The 20642-nt window shown below is 43.4% G+C and overlaps 1 protein-coding gene across 4 annotated transcripts in view; it reads right to left on the reverse strand.

Annotated features, from left to right (window-relative positions):
• The window catches only part of CCDC85A (coiled-coil domain containing 85A), a 204110-nt gene that overhangs the window by 8285 nt on the left and 175183 nt on the right, over window positions 1-20642 (reverse strand). The window contains exon 4 of one of the 4 annotated variants that reach the window (XM_019516656.1): window positions 12607-12726. The exons of 2 other annotated variants lie outside the window; for them this stretch is intronic. In XM_019516656.1, the coding sequence (XP_019372201.1) occupies window positions 12607-12726 (120 nt within the window). Of the gene's footprint in view, window positions 1-12606; window positions 12727-20642 lie in introns of those variants that run through there. One more of the 4 variants, XM_019516661.1, reaches the window with a different exon arrangement.

The following is a 20642-nucleotide window of genomic DNA, read 5'->3' on the forward strand; positions in this document are numbered from 1 at the left end:
CAGAGCTGGGGCCGGCTGCAACCGGGAGGCTACAAATAGCTGCTGCTCTCCCACCCCCACCCCAGCCCTGGCCTCTGGAAAGGTAGCAGGTGCTAGCACTATGCCCTTTGGGGCTAGGGCCAGAAGGCAGCAGCTCTTTGTAGCCTTCCAGCTGCAGCCGGCCCCAGCTTTGGATAGCTGCTGATAGCCACGGAGCCTGGGCTGCTCCCAGCAGGGCTTGCAACATCCCAGCTGCCTGCTGGGAGCAGCCTGGGCTCCCAGCTGGCAGCAGCTACCCCAGGGGCAGGCAATTATTTTGGGTGGAGAGCCGCTTACCCAGTTTTGGCAAGCTGTCGAGGGCCGCATGGGTAGCCCCACCCCTTGACAGGTGCCCCGCCCCCTGTTCACCATCTTGGGACCACTGTTCCAATGTCTTGGGACCAGTGTCTCAGGGCCAGCACCGGCGGGGCCCAGAGTGGGGCGCAGGCTGGCAGGGGTCTGTGGAGCTGCGCTGGGCTGCACTAGCAGGGAGAGGAGGGAGCTGGCCCAGCTCCATAGCGTCACTGCTAGCTGGGACCCTGTACTCCTGCCACTCTGCTCTGGGCCCCACCAGCGCTGGCCCCAGGACACTGGTGTGGGCGCCGTGCACCTGCTCACTCCCAGTGCCCCCCCAACCCAGAGGTACAGGCCGGGGGCAGCATGCAGCCCTGACCCCCTGCTCCCCGGCAGGGAACGAGCTGGCGATGAGTGCAAGAAAAAGTGGCACCTCCCCTGCCCCATGACCAGCACTCCCTGCTGCAGTCACTTGCAGCCCATACAGGGCTGTCCTAAGCAGGCACAGGCAGCCCCACGTGGGCTGCAAGTGGCTGCAGCAGGGAGCACTGGCCATGCAGGGGGCAAGGGTCGCTTTTCCCCAGGCTCTTTCCCTGTCCAGGGTCCTCCCCCACCTTCCCCCCGTTACTTAATTTCCGGTGCAGTGCAGCCACATGGTCCCTGCTGGGGCTTCCAGCTGGGGAGGGACCAGGGGGGCCCTGCTGTTGCAGGAGCCTGCCAGGCTTCTCCTAGGTCCTACTGCTCCTGGTTCCTGTCATTTTTGACAGGAACCAAAGACAGATGAATATTAATTTTCTACATTTTTTAGGGGCCCCACAGGCCAGATAGAATGGCCTCGTGGAACAGATCCAGCCCAAAGGCCATATTCTGCCCACCCCTGAGCTACCCAGAGCTGGGGCTGGTTGCAGCCGGGAGGCTGCAAGCAGCTGCTGCCTCCCTGGCCTCCATGCGTGCCGAGGAAAATGGCTTTGCGTGCCATCCTCTGGGCTACACTAACCTGTCTTTATGGTAGGGACCCATCAGCATTTTTGCTACCAGGGAAGGGTGTCAGAGCCTGCTGCAGCCTTTCTGAGTGTCAGCCTGGCATAGCAGTACCTCCAGGTCCAGGGCTCATTCCCTTATGGGGAACAACTGCATGTTTTTCTTATGCGCCACACACACACACACACAAGTTCCCATCAGTATGTTTGCCCAATATGGCCCATGTGTTTTACAGGCATGCTCAGTGTGGACTACATTCAATCAACTTCAAAGCTGGTTTCCATGACTGAGCACATACTGCTTCTAGCAGCAGTTTAATGATAGACACTCTATTTAATAAGGTTTTTTTATATGTGAATATAAAAGGAGAGATTTTTTTCCCCCATGCTGATTGGGGAAAAAAACCTTGTCTTATACTCGAGTACATATAATAATTTTTTTCCTCCCCACAAACACACACCAGTTTGTAAAATTTGAGTAAAAGGATGAGGTAGAATTCTCCATAGAAACAAGGTGCAAGGTAGTGATACTCAGGCTGTAGATTGCACCACAATCCATAGGCTGTAGTAGGGATTCTAGCCTATTTTATTCCATGTATCTATCATGGTGTACAGGCTAACACACTTAACACGGTTTCATTTAGCACTATTCCACTATTTAGCATTCATTTAAAATTAGTACCTGGTTTCACTTACAACTGAGCCAGTTTCGCTATTGCGCTCAGCGAAGCAGCAGCAGCAGCAAGAAGTGGTGAGTGGCAGTGAGTGGGCAGGCAGGAATGAGCATGGAGCCTGCACTGATGGTGTTGCAGTGCCAGGGCCGGCAGGGGCCCAGGGACAGCAGGAGCAAGGTCCTGGGCTGGCAAACAGTGCCAGAGCTGCTAGTGAACAGGGGTGGTGGGGAGAAGCAGCAGCGGTGAGAAGCAGCGAGTGGAGGGGGGGGGCAGGCGCAAGTGTGGGGCCTCCGCCAGTGCCCGGGGCCAGGGCTGGCAGGGACCTAAAGTAGAGCGGCAGAAGCACAGAGCTGGCACGTGGGGTTGGTGGGGGCCCAGGGTGGAGCGGCAGAAGCGCAAGGCTGGCACGTGGGGCTGATGGGGGCCCAGGGTGGAGTGGCAGAAGCGTGGGGCTGGCACGTGGGGCCGGTGGGGGCCCAGGGTGGATTGGCAGAAGTGTGGGGCTGGCACGTGGGGCCGGTGGGGGCCCAGGGTGGAGTGGCAGAAGCGTGGGGCCTGCACGTGGGGCCAGAGAGGGCCCAGGGTGTAGCGGCAGAAGTGTGGGGCTGGCACATGTGGGCTGGCACATGGGGCTGGAGAAGCCAACAGGCAGCCAGAGGGGTGGGAAGAGGCAGCGGTGGTGAGAAGCTGCAGCAAGAAGTGGCGGCAATTATTTCTGTTTACATTAATTCCTATGGGGAAATGGGTTTCACTTAGTGTGGTTCCGCTTAACGCTTGACTTTTCCATAACCAATTGAGAGCGTTAAGCAGGGTTGCTTGTAGTGGTCATTGCCATTGCTAATTCCTCCCCAATCCACAACAACCTATGCTCCACTATAAAGAGAGACACCACAGAGTTCTGTTCTGCTTTCAAGTGCCCAGTCCAATTGAAACTATTGCAGGAAGTTTAACTCTTAGGGAACTGATGGTCTGCAGCAAACCTGAGAAATACATCATACTTCAAACGTTCTCATGCCTTTGAATGCTATGTTGTACTAGTTCATGTGTGACAGGGTACTTTCAAACATACTTTCCACTGTTGTGTGTTATTTTTTCTAAGGTGTAGAGGTACCTATTAGGACTGCAGGTTTCATTGTGCTTAGCATTATATAAATGCAAAATAATTCTTTAAATATCTGAATGTAATGTAGATTCTGAGGGTGGAATTCCATTTTCCTTTGTCCATCCTAATGGCTGATTTTAGCTTTGTGAGTGCCAAGAATGTCACTTGTGTGGCTATCGATTTTATTATCCCATGACTATGAACATGTAAATGCATACACGTTCTGCATGTTCATAGGCTATACATTGGCAAGACACATATGTGGCTATTTACACCCACTCAGATACTTATTGGTGTCCAAGGCCAACAAATGTACGCAGCCAAAAAACATGTGATTAGCAGGGGTTAGACAGGAAAGGAGAGCACTCCCATGTTTCAGGCCCAGCAGCTAAGTAGTTAGGATACTTAAATAGGAAGTGAGAAAGCCAGATTCTAGGTTCCCTTAACAAAAAGAAAGAAGTTTAAACGGGCATCTCTCTAACCCCCCAGTACAGTACTCTGGATAATGAAAACCACAGGTCAAGTATTATCCAAAGCCCTATCCTGTGCTCCATTTGAGGCTGGCCTCATGGGAAGCCAAAAAGGGAGGCCACATGAGTGCAGGAGAAAGAACAAAGGTCATGTGGCTCAGTCTGGTGGCTGCTGACAGAGAAGTAAACTATGGGTTCTCGCCTAGACCATAATTCCCAACAGTGCTGAGCCTTCTATGCTGTACTGATGCTCATCCATTTTATCCAATGATTACAAATGCAAGAGGCAGTGGCTCAGGTAAAGTCAGCAGCAGCAGCAGCCCCTCAATATGAGGATGACAAGTCTTCCAGTAAATACAGAAGTCATTAGTGAGTTTGTAGAAGACAGAGGAGCCTGATCTGAGATCCGCACATTTGACTGCAGACATCATAAATAGTTCCAAGAGGAAGGAGTAGATCCCGGTGATGACAGGTCAGAGCTATTTCCTTTTGTATCTCTCATCTATCTGCCTCCATAGTAAAGTGAGTTTGCTCAAAAAGGTTGATGTCTTGTCAATAATTCAGTGCTCTAGTCTCCCAGGTATTGATGTTAATATAGCGTTTCTTTAGATTAGCCTTCAAGGTGTCCTTGACTATCTTCTTTTGCCCACCTCTGCAGTGGTGACTATCAGTGAATTGCAACTATAGGATGTGTTTCAGGAGCTGGATGTCAGAACATGTCCTGTGTAGTGGGTCTGGTGCCGTATAAACATGGCTTCAATGCTTGCTTGAGCCAGCACGCTGGCCTTCAGTCTTCTGCCCTTCCAGTTGATCTGGAGGATTTTCTGAAGACATCACTGACGGTAATATTGCAAAGTTTCCAGGTGTTCCCTTTATGTCATACAAGTTTCACACCCAAAAACCAGGGTAGGGTTGACAACACTGTGGTAGACAAGAAGTTTGGTTTGGGTCCTGATGTCATGATCACTGAAACACAATTTTGATGACATCCAAAGATGTTGTCCAGTGTGACTATCATTGTCTATGTTTACTTTTGGGACAGATGGCTACCTAGGTAGAGGAAATGCTCAACATTCTCCAAGGATTGCCCTCTAATACCTTGGATTTGGAATGTAATGGGCTGATGTTAAGGAGATTTTCCATTCACGTTATATTGGATGCTGATTCCAGATGGAAGTATATCAGCCATGAGATATGGAATAGTTGTGATATAGATGAAAAGGGTGTTGGTGCAATCACATATTGTTGCTTAACTTCAGTTCTAAAAGTGAAAGGATCCATTTTTGAGCCATTGTTTAGGACAGTTGCTGCCATGATATCATGAAGTCTGATAATGGTAACAATTTTTGGCAGACATCCAAATCTCATCAAGATCTTCTTTAGGGCCTCCATTGATTGAACCAAAGGCCTTAGCCAGGTCAGTGAAGGGCACGTAAACATCTTGGAGATGCTCGTGGTTCAAGTGAGTGATCTGGAAAAAATTAGGCGTCTTTCCCAGAACCCCAGATTCTGAAGTGGTAACATTTTATAAATTGGAAAAATCACACACCAGATTGATAACCAATTTCAAATTATGAACGATATGCTTTGAAGTGACAAGAAATTTGGGGAACTCAAGAAGACAAATATTCCTAAGTGAATACCCAAAAAATAAGGTACCCAGAATCAATAACCATTGCTGAAAATATTGATTGATCATTACAAAGGCAAAATGATCACATTGCAAATATGTAATCTTAAAAAGATTTAAGAACACAGAGCAAGAGTAAGCAAAATGGAAACAGAGCAGAGAAAAGAAAAGAAATATAATAATTAATTTTGCTCTGCATCTGAAAACACATTGTGAAAGGTGAAATCTGAGTGGAAACAAATTATTTAAAAAATAAATTCAAGATATATCTGAGCAATAATGAGGTAAAAACAGACTCTTGTGTTGAACTTTGAACTTCTAGTGGGAAAAAAGAGAGCAAACAATATTTTAATATAGGAATTTTAAAATTCAACACAAATCTACACTGGTCATGTCAAATTTAATATATCATTTCAAGCATGGGATCACTTAAATACTCAGAAGTTTTATGGACTGCTATAATAGTTAGTATTTGTAAAATATTTTTCACCTGTAAATTATAAAGCACCATATATAGCTGGGTAATGATCACTATGCCATTTTATAATTGAGGGAACTGAGGCACTGAGAAATGAATATACTTATGAAATATCTCACCCTTTTACAATTCTAGTCTTAATAGGTAAGCCAGGGATAAAAACCTGACGCCCAGGCAGATGTCAGAATCAGCCTTTCTCCATAAACACTCACAATTTGCTGATCCCTGCTGACCAAAATGTTATGATTATTATGTTAATAAAAATTCAATAAATTGCATTACATGGGAAATCAGAAAGGAATTGGCTTCATTTTCATATAAGTTTAAGCTTATATTGTCAGCATTTTAAAAGATTAATAACCTGGATACCAATGTGATTTTAGACTTCATTACATAATACAAAGTACATTAAAACTTACATTGCATATTTCTCTGACTATAACTTTTTATGTCTTATTAAGGTCATGGTCATATTCTTTAACATGCTGACTATCTATATTTTCCTGAGCTTCCAAGACCTAGGTATGTTAAAAAAAAAGTAAATGTATTTTATAAATGGTGCTTGTTCTGAAATTATAAATAAGAACATTAGGAAACTTAACTTCTTAAAAGCTTCTCAATGTAAGAAAATTCAGTTAAATGCATATTAGCAGGTATCAACATAATGAAATAGTTCATAGGTCATTGATTCATTGATTTTAAGGCCAGAAGGGATCATTAAATCACCTAATCTGACCTCCTGTATGTCACAGGTCATTAGCTTTTACCCAGTTACTCCTTTACTGAGCCAAATAACTTGTCTGTGACATAAGTATAGCCTTGCTTTAATTTATAGTCGGCACATTATTTCCTAAAGGATACTCTGAAAACGTGACACATTGAAGGGCTTGATGCAAAGACCACTGGGTGAGATTCTCTGACCTTTTCTATGCAGGAGGTCAGACTAGAGTTTCATAATGGTCTCTTCCAAGCCTTAGAAGAGAAAAAAAAATCAATGAGCAAAGCTGTTCCCTATATCAGCACTGTAACCTAGGCGGAATAGGCACATTTCTATAGAGGCCAGGATAGAATCAAGTAGTCCTCTTTTAACCAGCAGCTCAGGAATTTGAGCATTCACTTTGGATGGCTCATAACCCTCACCTTCCTGAGGGGATTCAAACCACCATTTCCCTCTTCTCAGGATACTGACTCATCACCTGGACAACTGGGTACTCTACAATGGGGAAGATGGCTGCAGTCATTCCTCCAGTAGAAGCTCTGCCATTTAAATATTCACTTGGCCAGAGAAGGAAAGAGATTGGGTGTATCTACACAAAACACTAGAAGTACAGTAGACTAATTCTCCTGCGCATTAGCACATCACAGCAAAAGTTGTGCTAATGCACTAATGTGCCTTAGAATTTGTCTGCTGTGTATTAGTATCACATAAAAAAATGTGTGCTGTGCTATCATACAGTACTGCCAATTATGGTGCATTATGTTTAGTACTTGTTATTACAGGTGTGCCGTAATTATGGCAAATTAATGAATACGTAGATGCACCCAGTTTGACCATGACTCAGTAGTCTAGGGCAGTGGTCTCCAAAGTGGGGTGCACACACCACAGCAGGTGCACAAGATGAACCATTGGGGTGCAGGAAGAAAATATTAGAACTTCTATTTATATTTACATAAATATATATATATATTAGGGATGCGTGCTCAAATTTTTTACTGATAGGGTGCACGATCAAAAAAGTTTGGAGACCACTAGTCTAGGGGATTAGGGCAGTCTCCAGGAGTACCAGGAGCTATCTGGGATTCTGCCCCTACTTCACTATATAGTTCATTATTTTCTATGAGGTATTTATTGGAACAGACACTGGATTCTGGTCTCTCCAGCTCCCAGGTAAGTACCCTTACAGCTAGACTGCAGGATGACTGTGAATACCTAAGACCAGTAGCTCAACCTTTGGCCCCACAGACCAGATGAGTAGCATGGGGTCAGTCCATGGGCCAGATCAGTCCCCGCATACCAGGACTGGGTCCTAAGCTGCTTCCTCTCGAGCCCACATGCTAGGATCAGGCCTCACACCACCCATCCCCAAGCACCGGGATCAGGCCCTGGCACCTCATGCTGCGCCCGCCTGGCCCCACATGCTGAGATTGGGTTCTGGGGCCCCACACCATCCCCATGCACTGGAATTTGGCTCCTGTTACACCCATGCACTAGGATCAGGCCCTGTGCACCAGAATCAGGACCTGGCACTCTGTCACCCCCACCTGGACCTGCACACTGGGACTGGGCCTCATAACACCTGTGTGCCTGAACTAGGATGCAAGGCCACTCTATTAGGGATCTGTAAATTTGGCAATAGGGGAACAGCAATTAATGTTGCCACTGCTCCCCCACTACCAAATTGTCAGACCCGTGGGGAGCCCTGCAGACTGAATGACAGATCCAGGAGCCAGATCCAGCCCGCGGGCTGGGATTGAGCACTCGTGTCCCAGTTATGTTTATAAATCACTTATTTACGCTTAGTGAAGTTCACTTCTACGAAATACACAGGGTTCTAATTTGCCAAAGTTGTGACAACCTATACTCAGCTGAACAGTAATTTTCTATTGTCTACACACTTCCTATGTAACTTCTGGAAGGGAGTAGAGGTGCCTACAAAACCCCAGCCAGGAGAAAGGAAGAAGAGGTGTCTGTGAGAGGGAGTTGCCTTGCGTGCATCTAGTCTGTTCACTGGACTGGGACATACAGGCATCCTGTAAATAAGTAAATCACAACCCTGACTATGCTTCATCAATTTCTTCCCCAATGGGGCACACACCTGCAAGACCATGAAAACTTGCAGCAAAAACAAAAGTGTTTTTAACAATAACTTCTTTTTTTTTGTAATCCCATGCCTGTGATTTTTTTCCTATTCTGTAGGGAATTCCCTATCCCATCCCATCAGGTAAGAATGTCACTAACTAATCATTTCTGTCATACACTGTAGTCTGTAAAATATGGCAGACTAATTGAGTAGGGCCCATGTACTGTTTGATCCTGCTCTCCTCAATTTCCAGATACTATAGAAATGGAGGATCAAATTTATGGTATTTCAATATATTATATAGCAAAATCTCTTGTTTGACTGCTAATGGGAATATGTTTCATTTAGCTGGACACGCACCTTTTATTTAGAATACAACGGCAACACATACCTATTTTTGCCTGCTAATGTTAATCCTACAAGCAGGGACTTCACAGAAAACTAAATTCTGTGTACATTTTATCAATCCAAACCTAACCAAGTACTTTACTGTTATATACACACCCACTAATACCAACTGGCAATTACAGATTTTCAGAAATAGGTTGATAATCATTCCATTCAATACAGTGACTTTTTCAGGGAGTATTTAGAGTTAATTTCAATAAGCTAATTTTGTAAAACACATGACCTGCCAGCCAAACTGTTTTGTGTACCTTAGATTTTATACAATGGGAGGTGAAATTCACCTATCTATGGAGGACAAATATAAGACATTCAGTTTTGCTGAAACCTGCAATTCTTAAGCACAAGGGAAGCTGAATGTCTTTACCAGCCTGGTAAACAACAGTGCTGGGATTAGCACTGTCTCTAGCCAGACTCAGTGTGGATGGTTACAGTGGTAGGCCAGGTAAGCAGCTATGGAACCTGCAATTATATGCAGATGGACTAGGGTTAGTGCTCTCCCAGTTCACTTATTGGAGCAGTGCATGCAGAGACACTGTATTGCAGCCATAGGCTTGGTATTATGTTACAGGAATGGATTTGCCTGTTGTAACTCCCACTCACTTCACCTGCATAAAACTTGTTTACTCAGGCTTTATACAGAAGACAGCAATGTCACCCAGCCAGATGGAGGACAATTTTCCTTCCAACTCACAAATATAGTCAAATCAATATTAACTCTCAGTGGATACACAGTGCTCTGCATCTTGAAAAAGCTTAGCAAATACTGAACCTGGTCTTTCTCAGCCAAAACTTACCAGTGGCCCTTTCTACTCCCTCTTCTTCCTCTACCCCCAGGGAGGAATTCAAAACTGGACACACAAGTGACTAATGTTGGGGTTTTTTTTGTTACAATAGGTTATTAGCAGTCACGTCCAGAAGAGACTGCAAGTTTTACTCTCATCTGAAAAATAAGTACATTGTGCCAGACAGAGACTGATGGCACGAAACCAAAGGAAGGCAAGATCAGCCAGGTGCTGTCTGGAGAACCTTGTTCCTGGTACTATGCTTAGACCATTAGACCATGCCTTTCTCTGTTAATTAACACAAAGGTTTAAAGTATCCGCAAAGGAGCATGGAATTATTTTACATTGTGGATACATGTTTAGTAGTGCAACAAAGCTGCCCACTGAGATCTCATGATAGAGCACAGACAGCTTGTGGTAGCTCATTGTGTTTTAGAGAGTGAAACAGAGTGCTGCAAGAATTACAAGGAGTCACGGAGGCAAGCAGTCAGTCAGTCACACAAGGAGTCCCTCTGAAGTCACTATGATGGCATATGAGTGACCACTTACCAGCCTAAGTGAGACCTTCACAATCTGGCCCCAGGTTACAAAACAATTCTCTTTTCTTCTTATGTTAACTTCCATAAAAACAGTGATTATTTTACATCATCTTCACTATTAAATGAATTACGTATTTGATATTTTAGTGCATCCTGGACCAAATCAAGAATCCAGAGCCACCCACCCCTCACGGAAACACGTGCCTGAGGTGCAGCAGAGTCTGTCGATCCCGGATCCGCCTTGTCAGCCATTTTCAGACCCACAAATAAGACAATCATGGAAGACAATCACCCTCAACTGTGAGGTATTGCCAAAGAAGATGTTTCATTTATGCTCTCTGAAAGTACTTGGTGAAGTATGTATGATCCACCTATACATATAACTTGTATACATATATACCAACTTCACCTTTGCATTAAAATATTTGTCTATGCGGGTCATTATTATCCCATATTATGCAAATCGACAGTCACCCTAATAGACAACCTCACCTACACAGAAACATGCTCTATTTCATCATCTTCAGAGAAAAGATATATATTCTTACACTTCATAATACAGGCCCTAATTAGGGACCAGCAACACATTACACTAAACCCAGTACACACACACACACACACACACACACACACACACACACACGAACAACAACAAGATGGTCCCTGTCCCCCCCACACCAAATTATAGCTAGATCCAAATTGTTCTTGTAGGCCCCTGAACCAGACTTAGGTGGAATTTAGGATCATAAGTCCTCAAAGTGATCAATCGTGCTCTGCTACCCATAAGACCATGGAGACTTATATTCAACAGTCACCCCAATTCTAGCTTGAGGCTCAATATGTGCAGAAGTGATCCTGATTTAGCATCCATTGTTCAGGTCCCTCCTAAGCTTTGTTGCAACCCACATCAGAGCTGGGAGGCTCCTTAGGCTAAATCCTATTTTACTTTCACATGCCTAAGAGGCACTTATATGAGAGCACAACCATGATTTTTGGTTAATTTAACATGCTCAGAAGGCTGCACTATGGCCAGGCAGGCTCTGGGATGGAAAAGAATCTCCTGGGCACATGCATAATATTGTGTAAGTCCCAGAAAATCCACAATTAGTGAGTGTTTGATAAATGAATGGGCTACTTTTACTTTTAGCCCTATCAGTGAGAGAACTAGGCTCTTAGCCCTTTTCACCTAAAGGGACTTTGAACCCTCATTTCCCACTCCAAAGCAAAGTGCTATAACCACCCAGTCATGGGATAGGTAGTATTCAGAATACTCTCTGAGCCTCTTAAAGTGGGCTCACTGAGGTGGCTTCAATATGTAGACAAGCAAGTCAGAGAAAGTGTGGCTTAGTGAGTGGGACTGCTGTGGAAGTGAAGGAGCCCAGGGCTGTGTCCCAGTGAAGCAGAAATGACCCCCTTTATTAAATGCAAAGAATAAAGAAAAGCAATGTGGGATTTTTTTTTCTCCTCCTCAGTCTGTTTTACTTCTGATGGTACATGTATATATGGGCAATCCTATTCTGCCACTGGTGGAAACAGGATCCAAATTGTGTGCAAGCACCGAATACTACAGTTGTGTAGCTACATATTGGGACTCATAAAGGTAAAATAGGACTGTACCCTGAACTTCCTGATCCATTAGGCATCCAGAGAGCAAAGCTAATGCCTACTGGAAACTGAAACCTGCATTCAGTTCAGTACAAAGCAGAGCACCCACATTAACTCAAACACAGGTAGTGGTGGTGCCCATTTTTGCACGAGTGTAGTCAGAGCCTTCACAAATTAATTGGGAGATGTGGGTTTTAGGCTGCCATAAAACAAAGGGGATTCTAACCTACATTTCTCACCTCCTAGGAGAGTACCCTAGGTACAATGCTATAGACTACTTTTTCCCCCTCAGCTTCAGCAGGAGGGCACCTTCCACCCCTCCTACTGAAGCTGAGTCACTGGGTACTCAAAAGTTTAAGAGTTACAGGACCAGATGTGAAGGGACAAGATGGAGACTGCCTCTCTACCCCAGTAATGGGGGCATTTCCCTGGGAGGCAGGACACCTGGTTTATGGGACTTGGTACCTGAGTTATTTCTTTTTTTAACAAATGAGTGTCTAATGTGAAAGCCATTAATAGTGCTGGCAGCAGGGACTGGAACCCAAGTCACCCAAACTGCCAGGGGAGTGCACTTGTCAGCAGATTGCACAGCTAGATGCCTGGTGCTCCCTGTCCTGGGGCAAGCTGTCTAAATTGGGGCACCTAGAAGAGCACTTTGGATCTGGCCCTCCAAAGAAATGATGAATAACATAAAACAGGAAAGACATCTGTGAAGATAATACTATAGTGATATTTCTCCAAGTACGCTAATGCTCTAAGTATGATGGAACATGTGTCAAACAACATACAAGGCATTCAGCATGTACTGCACTGGAGAGATGTTACCTTAATAGCATTTACCACTGATTCAGGCTGCTGAGAAGGTGAGACATGTCCACTGAAGCTAGCTGGATGGTTTGGAGAGCAGTAACTCCCATCCGCCCCTGATGGCATCCTAAGGGAACCCTTAGTAGAAAATTAAAAACTATTTAATAAGTAAAGGTGTTTGCACCTAATGAAACAGATGCAATTTCTTTTAAAAACAGTCACTTGATCATGTAAGCAGTGAGGGTATATTTCATTCAAAACCGTACCCTATTTCTCACTGATGTTTGTGCTAGTTTCAGTCCTGTAAGGACCAATTTCGAAATTAAGCACAGCTGTTATGGTGAGTAAAAGGCATGGATTTGATTTGCAAAAGACACTCTTTTAAGCAGTTGCCTACCAGCTAGAGAGAGACTGTAGTCCGGTGGCCAGAGCTCTACTCCCAGCTTTGCCACTGACCTACTGTTCTGTAAAATGTTCTACAGCAGTCGGTGCGTGCAGGGCAGCTTGCTGGACCACAGCTTTCCTGCAAAATCTTGAGCACGCCCCTCCAGTGCTCTGTGCCAGAGCTTTCCCATTTGGAAAATTAAGACAATTTAACAACCACTCACCTGTAGTTTGTCACAAGGGTGTTGTGAGGGTTAGGAGAAGACAATTTTGGATCCATATGTAGATTTTAATAACTAGCTCCAAACAAATGCATATGCTACTGATTGATTGATATATATACATATACATACACACACATACATATATCAATCCATTTATATATAGATAGATATCAATATCTATATAGATACAGGCATATATATAGATCTCTATCGATATTGATATATAATTTTACAATAACATTTCCCTGTAGGGTTTGCAATCCAGATTCTGCTGCATTATACTGAGAACGTGGCAGTGGTGGGGAGATCCTTACATGATTCCTTTTTGGTCCTTTCTCTATTTTAAGGGTGTGTATTCAGCTAAAGATAAAATGGCAGGTGACCCCTTGAAAGTCACCCCTGTTGTTTCCCAGCTTCTGCAGTGTCATCTGAAGTAATTAACCTCAAGAGTACAATTGAGGAAAAGAGAGAGAATGAGAGAGAGACAATAAGATATTAGTAACTGGCCTGACATAGCAAGGGGCAAAGGCATGCTTTAGCACAAAGCCTTTGGTAACTGGTGTGATCCAGCAGGGAAGGCACTCAGGAAACCTGGACTGCCAGTTGCCTGTCAGAGAACCATAGGCAAATCATTCCCTGTCTTTGAACCCTTTTTTCCCTGCCCATCCTTATCCACCTTGCCCATTTCTGGTGCAAACTCTTAAAAACGGAGGCTCTCTCTCATTGTGTTCTTGACTGGAGAATATAGGTGTGACTGGATAATACAAAGAGTAAATTCAATTATTAAATACATTTAAACTGAAGCAGCCATTAGTAACTTTCTTCTCATTAGGATATTACACCGAGCACAATGGCAGCTCCACAGCCTACAAAAGCACTTGTAGTTTTCATCATCTCAGAAATCACTGTGTTCCCTACAGTGATAACAGGGAAATACATGGCAATACTGCAGTGCTGAGGTAACCTAATCTAGCAGCTTACTTTGGTGAAATGCTAAAAATACTTTAGCTGTGTTCTCATAGTAGCAAATGCATAGCAGCACAGCCAGCATCTGCTACCTCTTGCACTTAAGAGGCACTAACAGCCTTTTTCTCTTGACCTGTTCTTCATGTATAATCCTTTGCCCCTTCATTCAGAATTTAATTCAATAAAGAAGAAACCAGTATAGAAGAAAATAAACATTTAGAACTTGGTAAAACAGAGAGAACTATACATCTCTTCACCGCTGCTTTTCATGGTAGCTTTGCATTAAAAATGCCACAATAATCTGTGCTGCAGTATGCGTGAATGCATTTCTATCATTTTTTTTTTATTATTATTATAGTTTGTGGAATGCCTATTTGCAATCAGTGCTTCTTTGTGCTAGGCACCGTGCACATACCTAGGAGAGACAACCTGCTCCAAAAACATATAATCTAAATGAAAAAGACAAAGGTAAGGAGGAGAGAGATGTGAAGTGCAGCTGAATTTCAGAGAGCTGGCTGCACTGAAAATATGTTGGATAAAGCAATCACAGTCTAAAGCAACTCTGCATGTTCTGCATGACATCATTAGAACAGGATTTTTCACTCCACTGCTCCACTGACACCAGTGTAAAGGACCGCACAAGGTGCGAGGCAGCAGACACGCAATCCCCTTGGAGTTATTCCAAGCTGCTGGCCTGAACCTGGGGTTTCCTGGGAGGTAGGTGCCCACAGATGCCACAGATCTAAGCTTTGCACACAGACAGTATTCCCCCATAGGAAAAGGCCTCAAAACAAATGCAGATTACACATGCGAGAGTGCTCGTAAATAGGCATCGTGCCGTGTAAGCAAAACACTGTAAATGACTGCCTTTCAGGATCTCTGCTTGAAACCCTTCAGGCTGACAAGGACATCTTGTGCAATGCTCTTCATCTTTTCAAAGGACACATTGATTTGTCTGTAATGAAAATAACTGTAACTAGTTGCACATTTGCCTAATAATCAGAGAAGACTCGCACCCTACAACATACTTTCCACAAGAACTGATGCTCCTCACATTTTTTCTAAGCGGTGCACAAGTAATATTGTGGTATGCAGTGTGAAAAGTATAGGGAGTTTCAGCTTATTTTTCTTTCTGTTATTAAAATGAAAGATTAATAGAATTGTCACTTACTATTCAGACCCAAAATTATAATTTGGAAGAGAAATGAAAGGCAAAGGAAAGGAGTAATAAAACCAACAAGCAGTAGTGTAACTAGGGGTGGGTGAGAGGGATGCTGCCCTGGACACCAAGTTAGGGGTATGCTGGAATCACCCCCTACCCCCACAAAGTTGGTGCCCTGGCAGCATTACCATGCTGGGACTTCAAAATAGGTCCTGACTGCTTTTGCTTTAAAAGCAACAGCCGAGGCAGGACGAGCACACGGCAGCAGCAGCTCCAAAAGGCCTATTTTAGAGTCCTAGCATGGTAATGCTGCCACGACTCTGTGAGGGAGTTAGAGACGATTGTGGCACAGCTCTAGAGTAGCCTGCTCCAGCATCTGAGATTGCTGTTCACTGTTGCAAGTAAGCTGCTGCTCCCTCATCCCTGCCCTTGGACCTGTGTACCTCCTCCCTCCCCTGCTCCTAGAAGCCGTGTGCCCTGGGTCCTGATCTCAGAACCTGTGCCCTCTCTCACCCTGCTCTCCCGCACAAGTTTGTCCCAGGAGCCAACTCAGCTTGTTACACCACTGCAAATCAGAACAATTCAGACATAGGAAAATTTTCCCACATCCCTTGGTTTTCTGATGACTCAATAATACCCTATTTCGTTATTAAGCCAATCAAATATCTGGCCTGTTTCAAATATGCAGAATAAATATTGACCTTAAAAGCAGTGGAAATGAATTCAAGTCTCTGTGCACACAGCTAAGAAACCTTATGCATGTCCAGAAAGATAAGAGCCTTGTGAAATGTGCAGTTGTCAGAGAGGTCATGTCTTCTCCTCAGCAGAATGCTGTCTTCCAGGCAATCACCTTTGCATATGCTTAGCATGTTTGCCCTACCACCTGCTCCTGAAGGAATGGTTCAAAGCAGAAACAGCTCTCAAGGAATCCCCAGCTCATATCTTAATCGGAAGCTTGACATACAAAATCTTTTCCTCTTGGGCTTCCCTTTCCAATCCTTAGTCTCCTCTGTCCATGAAGAAGAGACAGCATTTCCATCCCCCTATATTACAGGTTTTTCTGCCCCTGATTGTCTTCTATCTGAGCAGCACACATGGCTACCTTTCGATCCTCAGGGCAGAATCTGAAAATCAGACCTGTGCTCCATATCTAGGATCTGGATGTTAAAACCCTCTAAGCTAAGAGGCATCTGAAACCTCTTCTTTGGCTTGTCACATTAAAGACAACCAATTGCCTCTGGACTTGAATGCCACCAACTCTGGATAATGTTGTTCCTAGGAGTTTTAGTTTATCCCCATTTTTGGGTATTGAATAAATGCAACAAACAAGAAAAGAATGATTTTCAGAGAGAAGGCACTCATCAGTTCCTGAAAATCAGACCCTTTTTACCTGAGATGCTTTAGGTATCGAGAACAATATTAAATGAATGGAATTGCAAGTCCAGAAGAATATGGCTGTCCAAGGTTTTTCATATTCTTTGCTCAGGACTTGGACAGCTGGCATATTTACATCAATGTAACTTACACTGGTTTCTGTACAATGATGTAAATAACACCAGGATCCAGAGAGGACAGATGTGCAGTGATCAAGGGGTAGCTATACACTTGGCTCTATTACATCACAAGGTATCAGGGAAACAATAATAGACTGTTTGCCTTGAACAAAATGAGCCTCCCCTCAGTGCTACTGTGTGTGTAAGGGAAATAACTGTCTATCAGAGATGGGGACAAACTAATGAAATCTACACTTGTGTAACTGCACTCATGGATTTTACCCAATATGTTTTTAGGAGATATTCTACAGTGTATTTGAGTAAGTTATCACCGCATAGGGCTGATCATAACCTTTCTGCTCCCTGTGTACATCAAGGCAGAGACTGATTACACCAGAGTGAGTACCAGCATGTCACATGTCCAGGCTCTAATCTACCAATCCCCTCTTCCTGCCTTTGCCTGGCCAATTAACCCAAGCTAGAGTACAGGATATACATTTATATCTCTGAGGCTAACCCATAATGTAAGCAAGTCATAGGTCTGAAGCAAACAGAGGATGACTTTGGGAACTGAGAAACCATGTGAACAAGTCTCTCTTTTTTGTCAAAAAAGTTTATAGTAGAGAGTGGTAGAATCACACACACAAACCAATTTTCTATTGTGAGTAAACCCACATAATTTCTTATACCCAGTCACCCAAGCAACTCTTAAATGAACTGGAAGCAAAGGAAAATATAGCTCACTCTCATACTGTTGCACTAGAAATATCAGGTGAATGGAAACCTTGAACCACTCCAATGCTGATCCCAGAATAATAGTTAAACTGAATATATTTCTATAATGCCCTAGGTGTACACAGCATTTGACAGATACTTAAGCAGTCTCATGTAATATCTCATGGAACAGGTTGCTACTTTAAGGAAGAAACTAATTATTGTCTGTTTGAGCCCTGTGAAATATCTTTTTTTTCTGCCTACAAAATTGATAAGAACAGTCGTGATGCACTGAACAGGAATTCAAGTTACATTCAATTTATCAGCCAGGTTTCTTCAAAGAAATCTTGTTGGTTACTGTCCGACCAGCAATCTCCCCAGGACATGCAAGAATAACCAAGAAGGAAGAGATACAGTACATCACTATCCTGAGGACAGCTGTATTCACCTCCAAAGCATGCTTCAGAGAAAATACAATTTTCCTATCCACTGGGTCCTGCACTGATTGTTCACTTGGCATAGGAAGTTCTACCTCAACAAATGAAAAGATCTTGTTCTTCAACAACCTCTAATCCCAAAGGCAAGTGCTCTGCCAGGGAAGTACACTCTTCCTGATGGGTAAATGCCACTCCAATCCAATCACTGCTTGATTCTGAAACTGTTCTTGTCATTTCCCCACCCCAGATTCACTCTAGTTCTTGCTAACACAGGGGGTATAACTGCTGATGTATTTCAAATACACACGAAAATGAAAATGAGTGAAACTGGGAAGGCAGAACAAGCTGGATTTACACTGTTGTGCTGTTCTGAAATGTGTTAAGGCCAGACAGCAAGTTGGAAATTCTCCTGTTGATTAAAATACATGCTTTGTTAAAGTACCATTTTTCTTCATTATAGTTCTTGCTCTTGTAGATCTCAGAAGAAAATTTTGCTTTTCCAGTTTTCTGCTGATGTTTTGTAAATTAAGAAGTCATCAGACAGAACTATAGCCTCTCTGAAATCCCACTTGATGGTCAAAACCTCTTTTCAGCTGGACATTTTCAACTGTATCTATGTGCTGCTCCTGAACCCTCACTAATAATAAACGTCATCACAAAGAAAGATAATCTAATAATGAGGCAGTCACCTTTCACAACACACAACACAAAAGAAAGGGTTAAAAACAAAAACCTAAGCATGAAGCAATGCACTGGCCTATGGTGAAACTAGACACACAACAGTGAAAGCAGGGAGCAAGCCATGTTATAAAAAACACAGATTGACAAAATAAAGCAGCTCAGACAAAGGTAAGACTTGTAATAGCACAGTGGATACCATCACCTGCCATGTGGCCTCTTGCCTCCTTCATTTAGCAAATGAAGCAGTCTCGTATCAGTATGCCTGTAAGCTACTTCTGCCACACAAAATCAGAAGGCAACTAAATTAGTGGCAGAAACACACGTTGTCAAGCACCTGTTCTCCACACTTAACAGAAAAATCAGGGCAAACAATAAAGGACTTGAAAGACTGTGGCAGAATGCATGCTTAGTATCATTAGAATAGCACAGAATATTACCACCAGTGGAGAGAAGAAAGACACAACGTAAAGTGAAGGACTACAAAGACGTAAGGAAATTCACTGCCTGTCCCATGATTAGGACCCAGAAGTACCTTGCTCATGATCCTGTGCACAGGACACAAGATCCTCTGTACTTTCCTACTTTATTTTATGTTTTAGCTACGAACCACTTCCGAACAGCACAACAATGGAGCAAAAGACAATTATAGTTTCGCATGCGGATCCTTAATCTTGGGTGAGGAAAAACAGCCATCTAACTAGGAGAACACGTTTTAATCAGTTCACTCGACAGGGAATTACACCGCATATGATTAAACTAACCAAGAGATAAACAAACCAGACACTGTGAAAACTTAGTTTTGTGCATATTTAGTCTAACCGGGGCATTTTTTAATACATGAAAAATCTTTTAGATCCTTATTAAAACACTAGACGGTGCTTGGATGTAACAGAAGATTAATTTGGGAGCTCTAGTTACAAGTATTACAACAGAGAAGCTCTAGTTACAGGTATTACAACAGAGAAGTCTCTAATGACTGCACTGCAGTTACAATGAAGTAGAACTAGGGTTAATCAATTCTTATCTGTCTTCTTCAGCTGTACGTGCATTCAAGGAAAACAGCGTTTAACTCAAATCAAGGGAACCCACTTTACAATGTAACAAATAGGGATACGTTCCAAGACCTCGACTGTACTGACCCCCAGCCCATTTCTGCCACTTTTACAGCCAATTTTAGTACTCACCAACAGCAGACAGTACACACAAGCACAGGATGGTGGTGAATGTTTAGTTGGTGTGAAGAGAGGGTGCTAGAGGGTGGTAGTGTTAGTGAAGTTCTCTTGCACTTCATTGATGGACCAGGGAGAGGAGAAGGAGATAAACTAGTGGGACGCTTAGAAGCCATAATGGGAATGACAACTACAGAAACACGTGTCAGACAACGAGCAGAGATCCATACAGGAGACTATATTTTGGTGTGCGTCACTCCCGCAATGCACCGCACAAAGCAGCTGACTACAGGCTTTCACCACACCAAACACTTAAGTGTGAATTTACCTTGCATATAACGAATTTTTGGTATAAAAAGGGTGATCGCATAAGAGCAAAAACACAAATACAGAACCCGCATAAAGAGAGGGAAACCTGGATATATTGATCTTTAGACTTGCCTTTAAAGTGTTACTGCATCAAAATCCTTCTTAAGAAAGCCTTCGTGGAATATGCCTATGACTTTATACCTATCTTTAAATTATATTGATTCTCTCCAAGAAAGTAAAATGTATTTATTAGGTTTGATTATAAGCAAGCCATGCTTAAATTATATCTGTAGAGCAGGTCTGTGAGCTTCCAGTATTTTCCCTAGAAGAGAGTCAGTTTAATGATCTGGAATCTTAGGTCTTTTGTTTTGGACTATACTCATATGTTCCCTTTGATTCTGCCTGCCAGAAGATGCCAACACCAGTTAATGCTACCTCCTGAACCAGTGATCATACTTATTTGCATACGCTGGCGTTTCCTGACATGTTGTTCCATAACTATTTGCTATGGTTCC

This window comes from Gavialis gangeticus, unplaced genomic scaffold (genome assembly GCF_001723915.1).
Source record: "Gavialis gangeticus isolate Ggan-Ray unplaced genomic scaffold, GavGan_comp1, whole genome shotgun sequence".
In the NCBI taxonomy this organism is placed as follows: domain Eukaryota; kingdom Metazoa; phylum Chordata; order Crocodylia; family Gavialidae; genus Gavialis; species Gavialis gangeticus.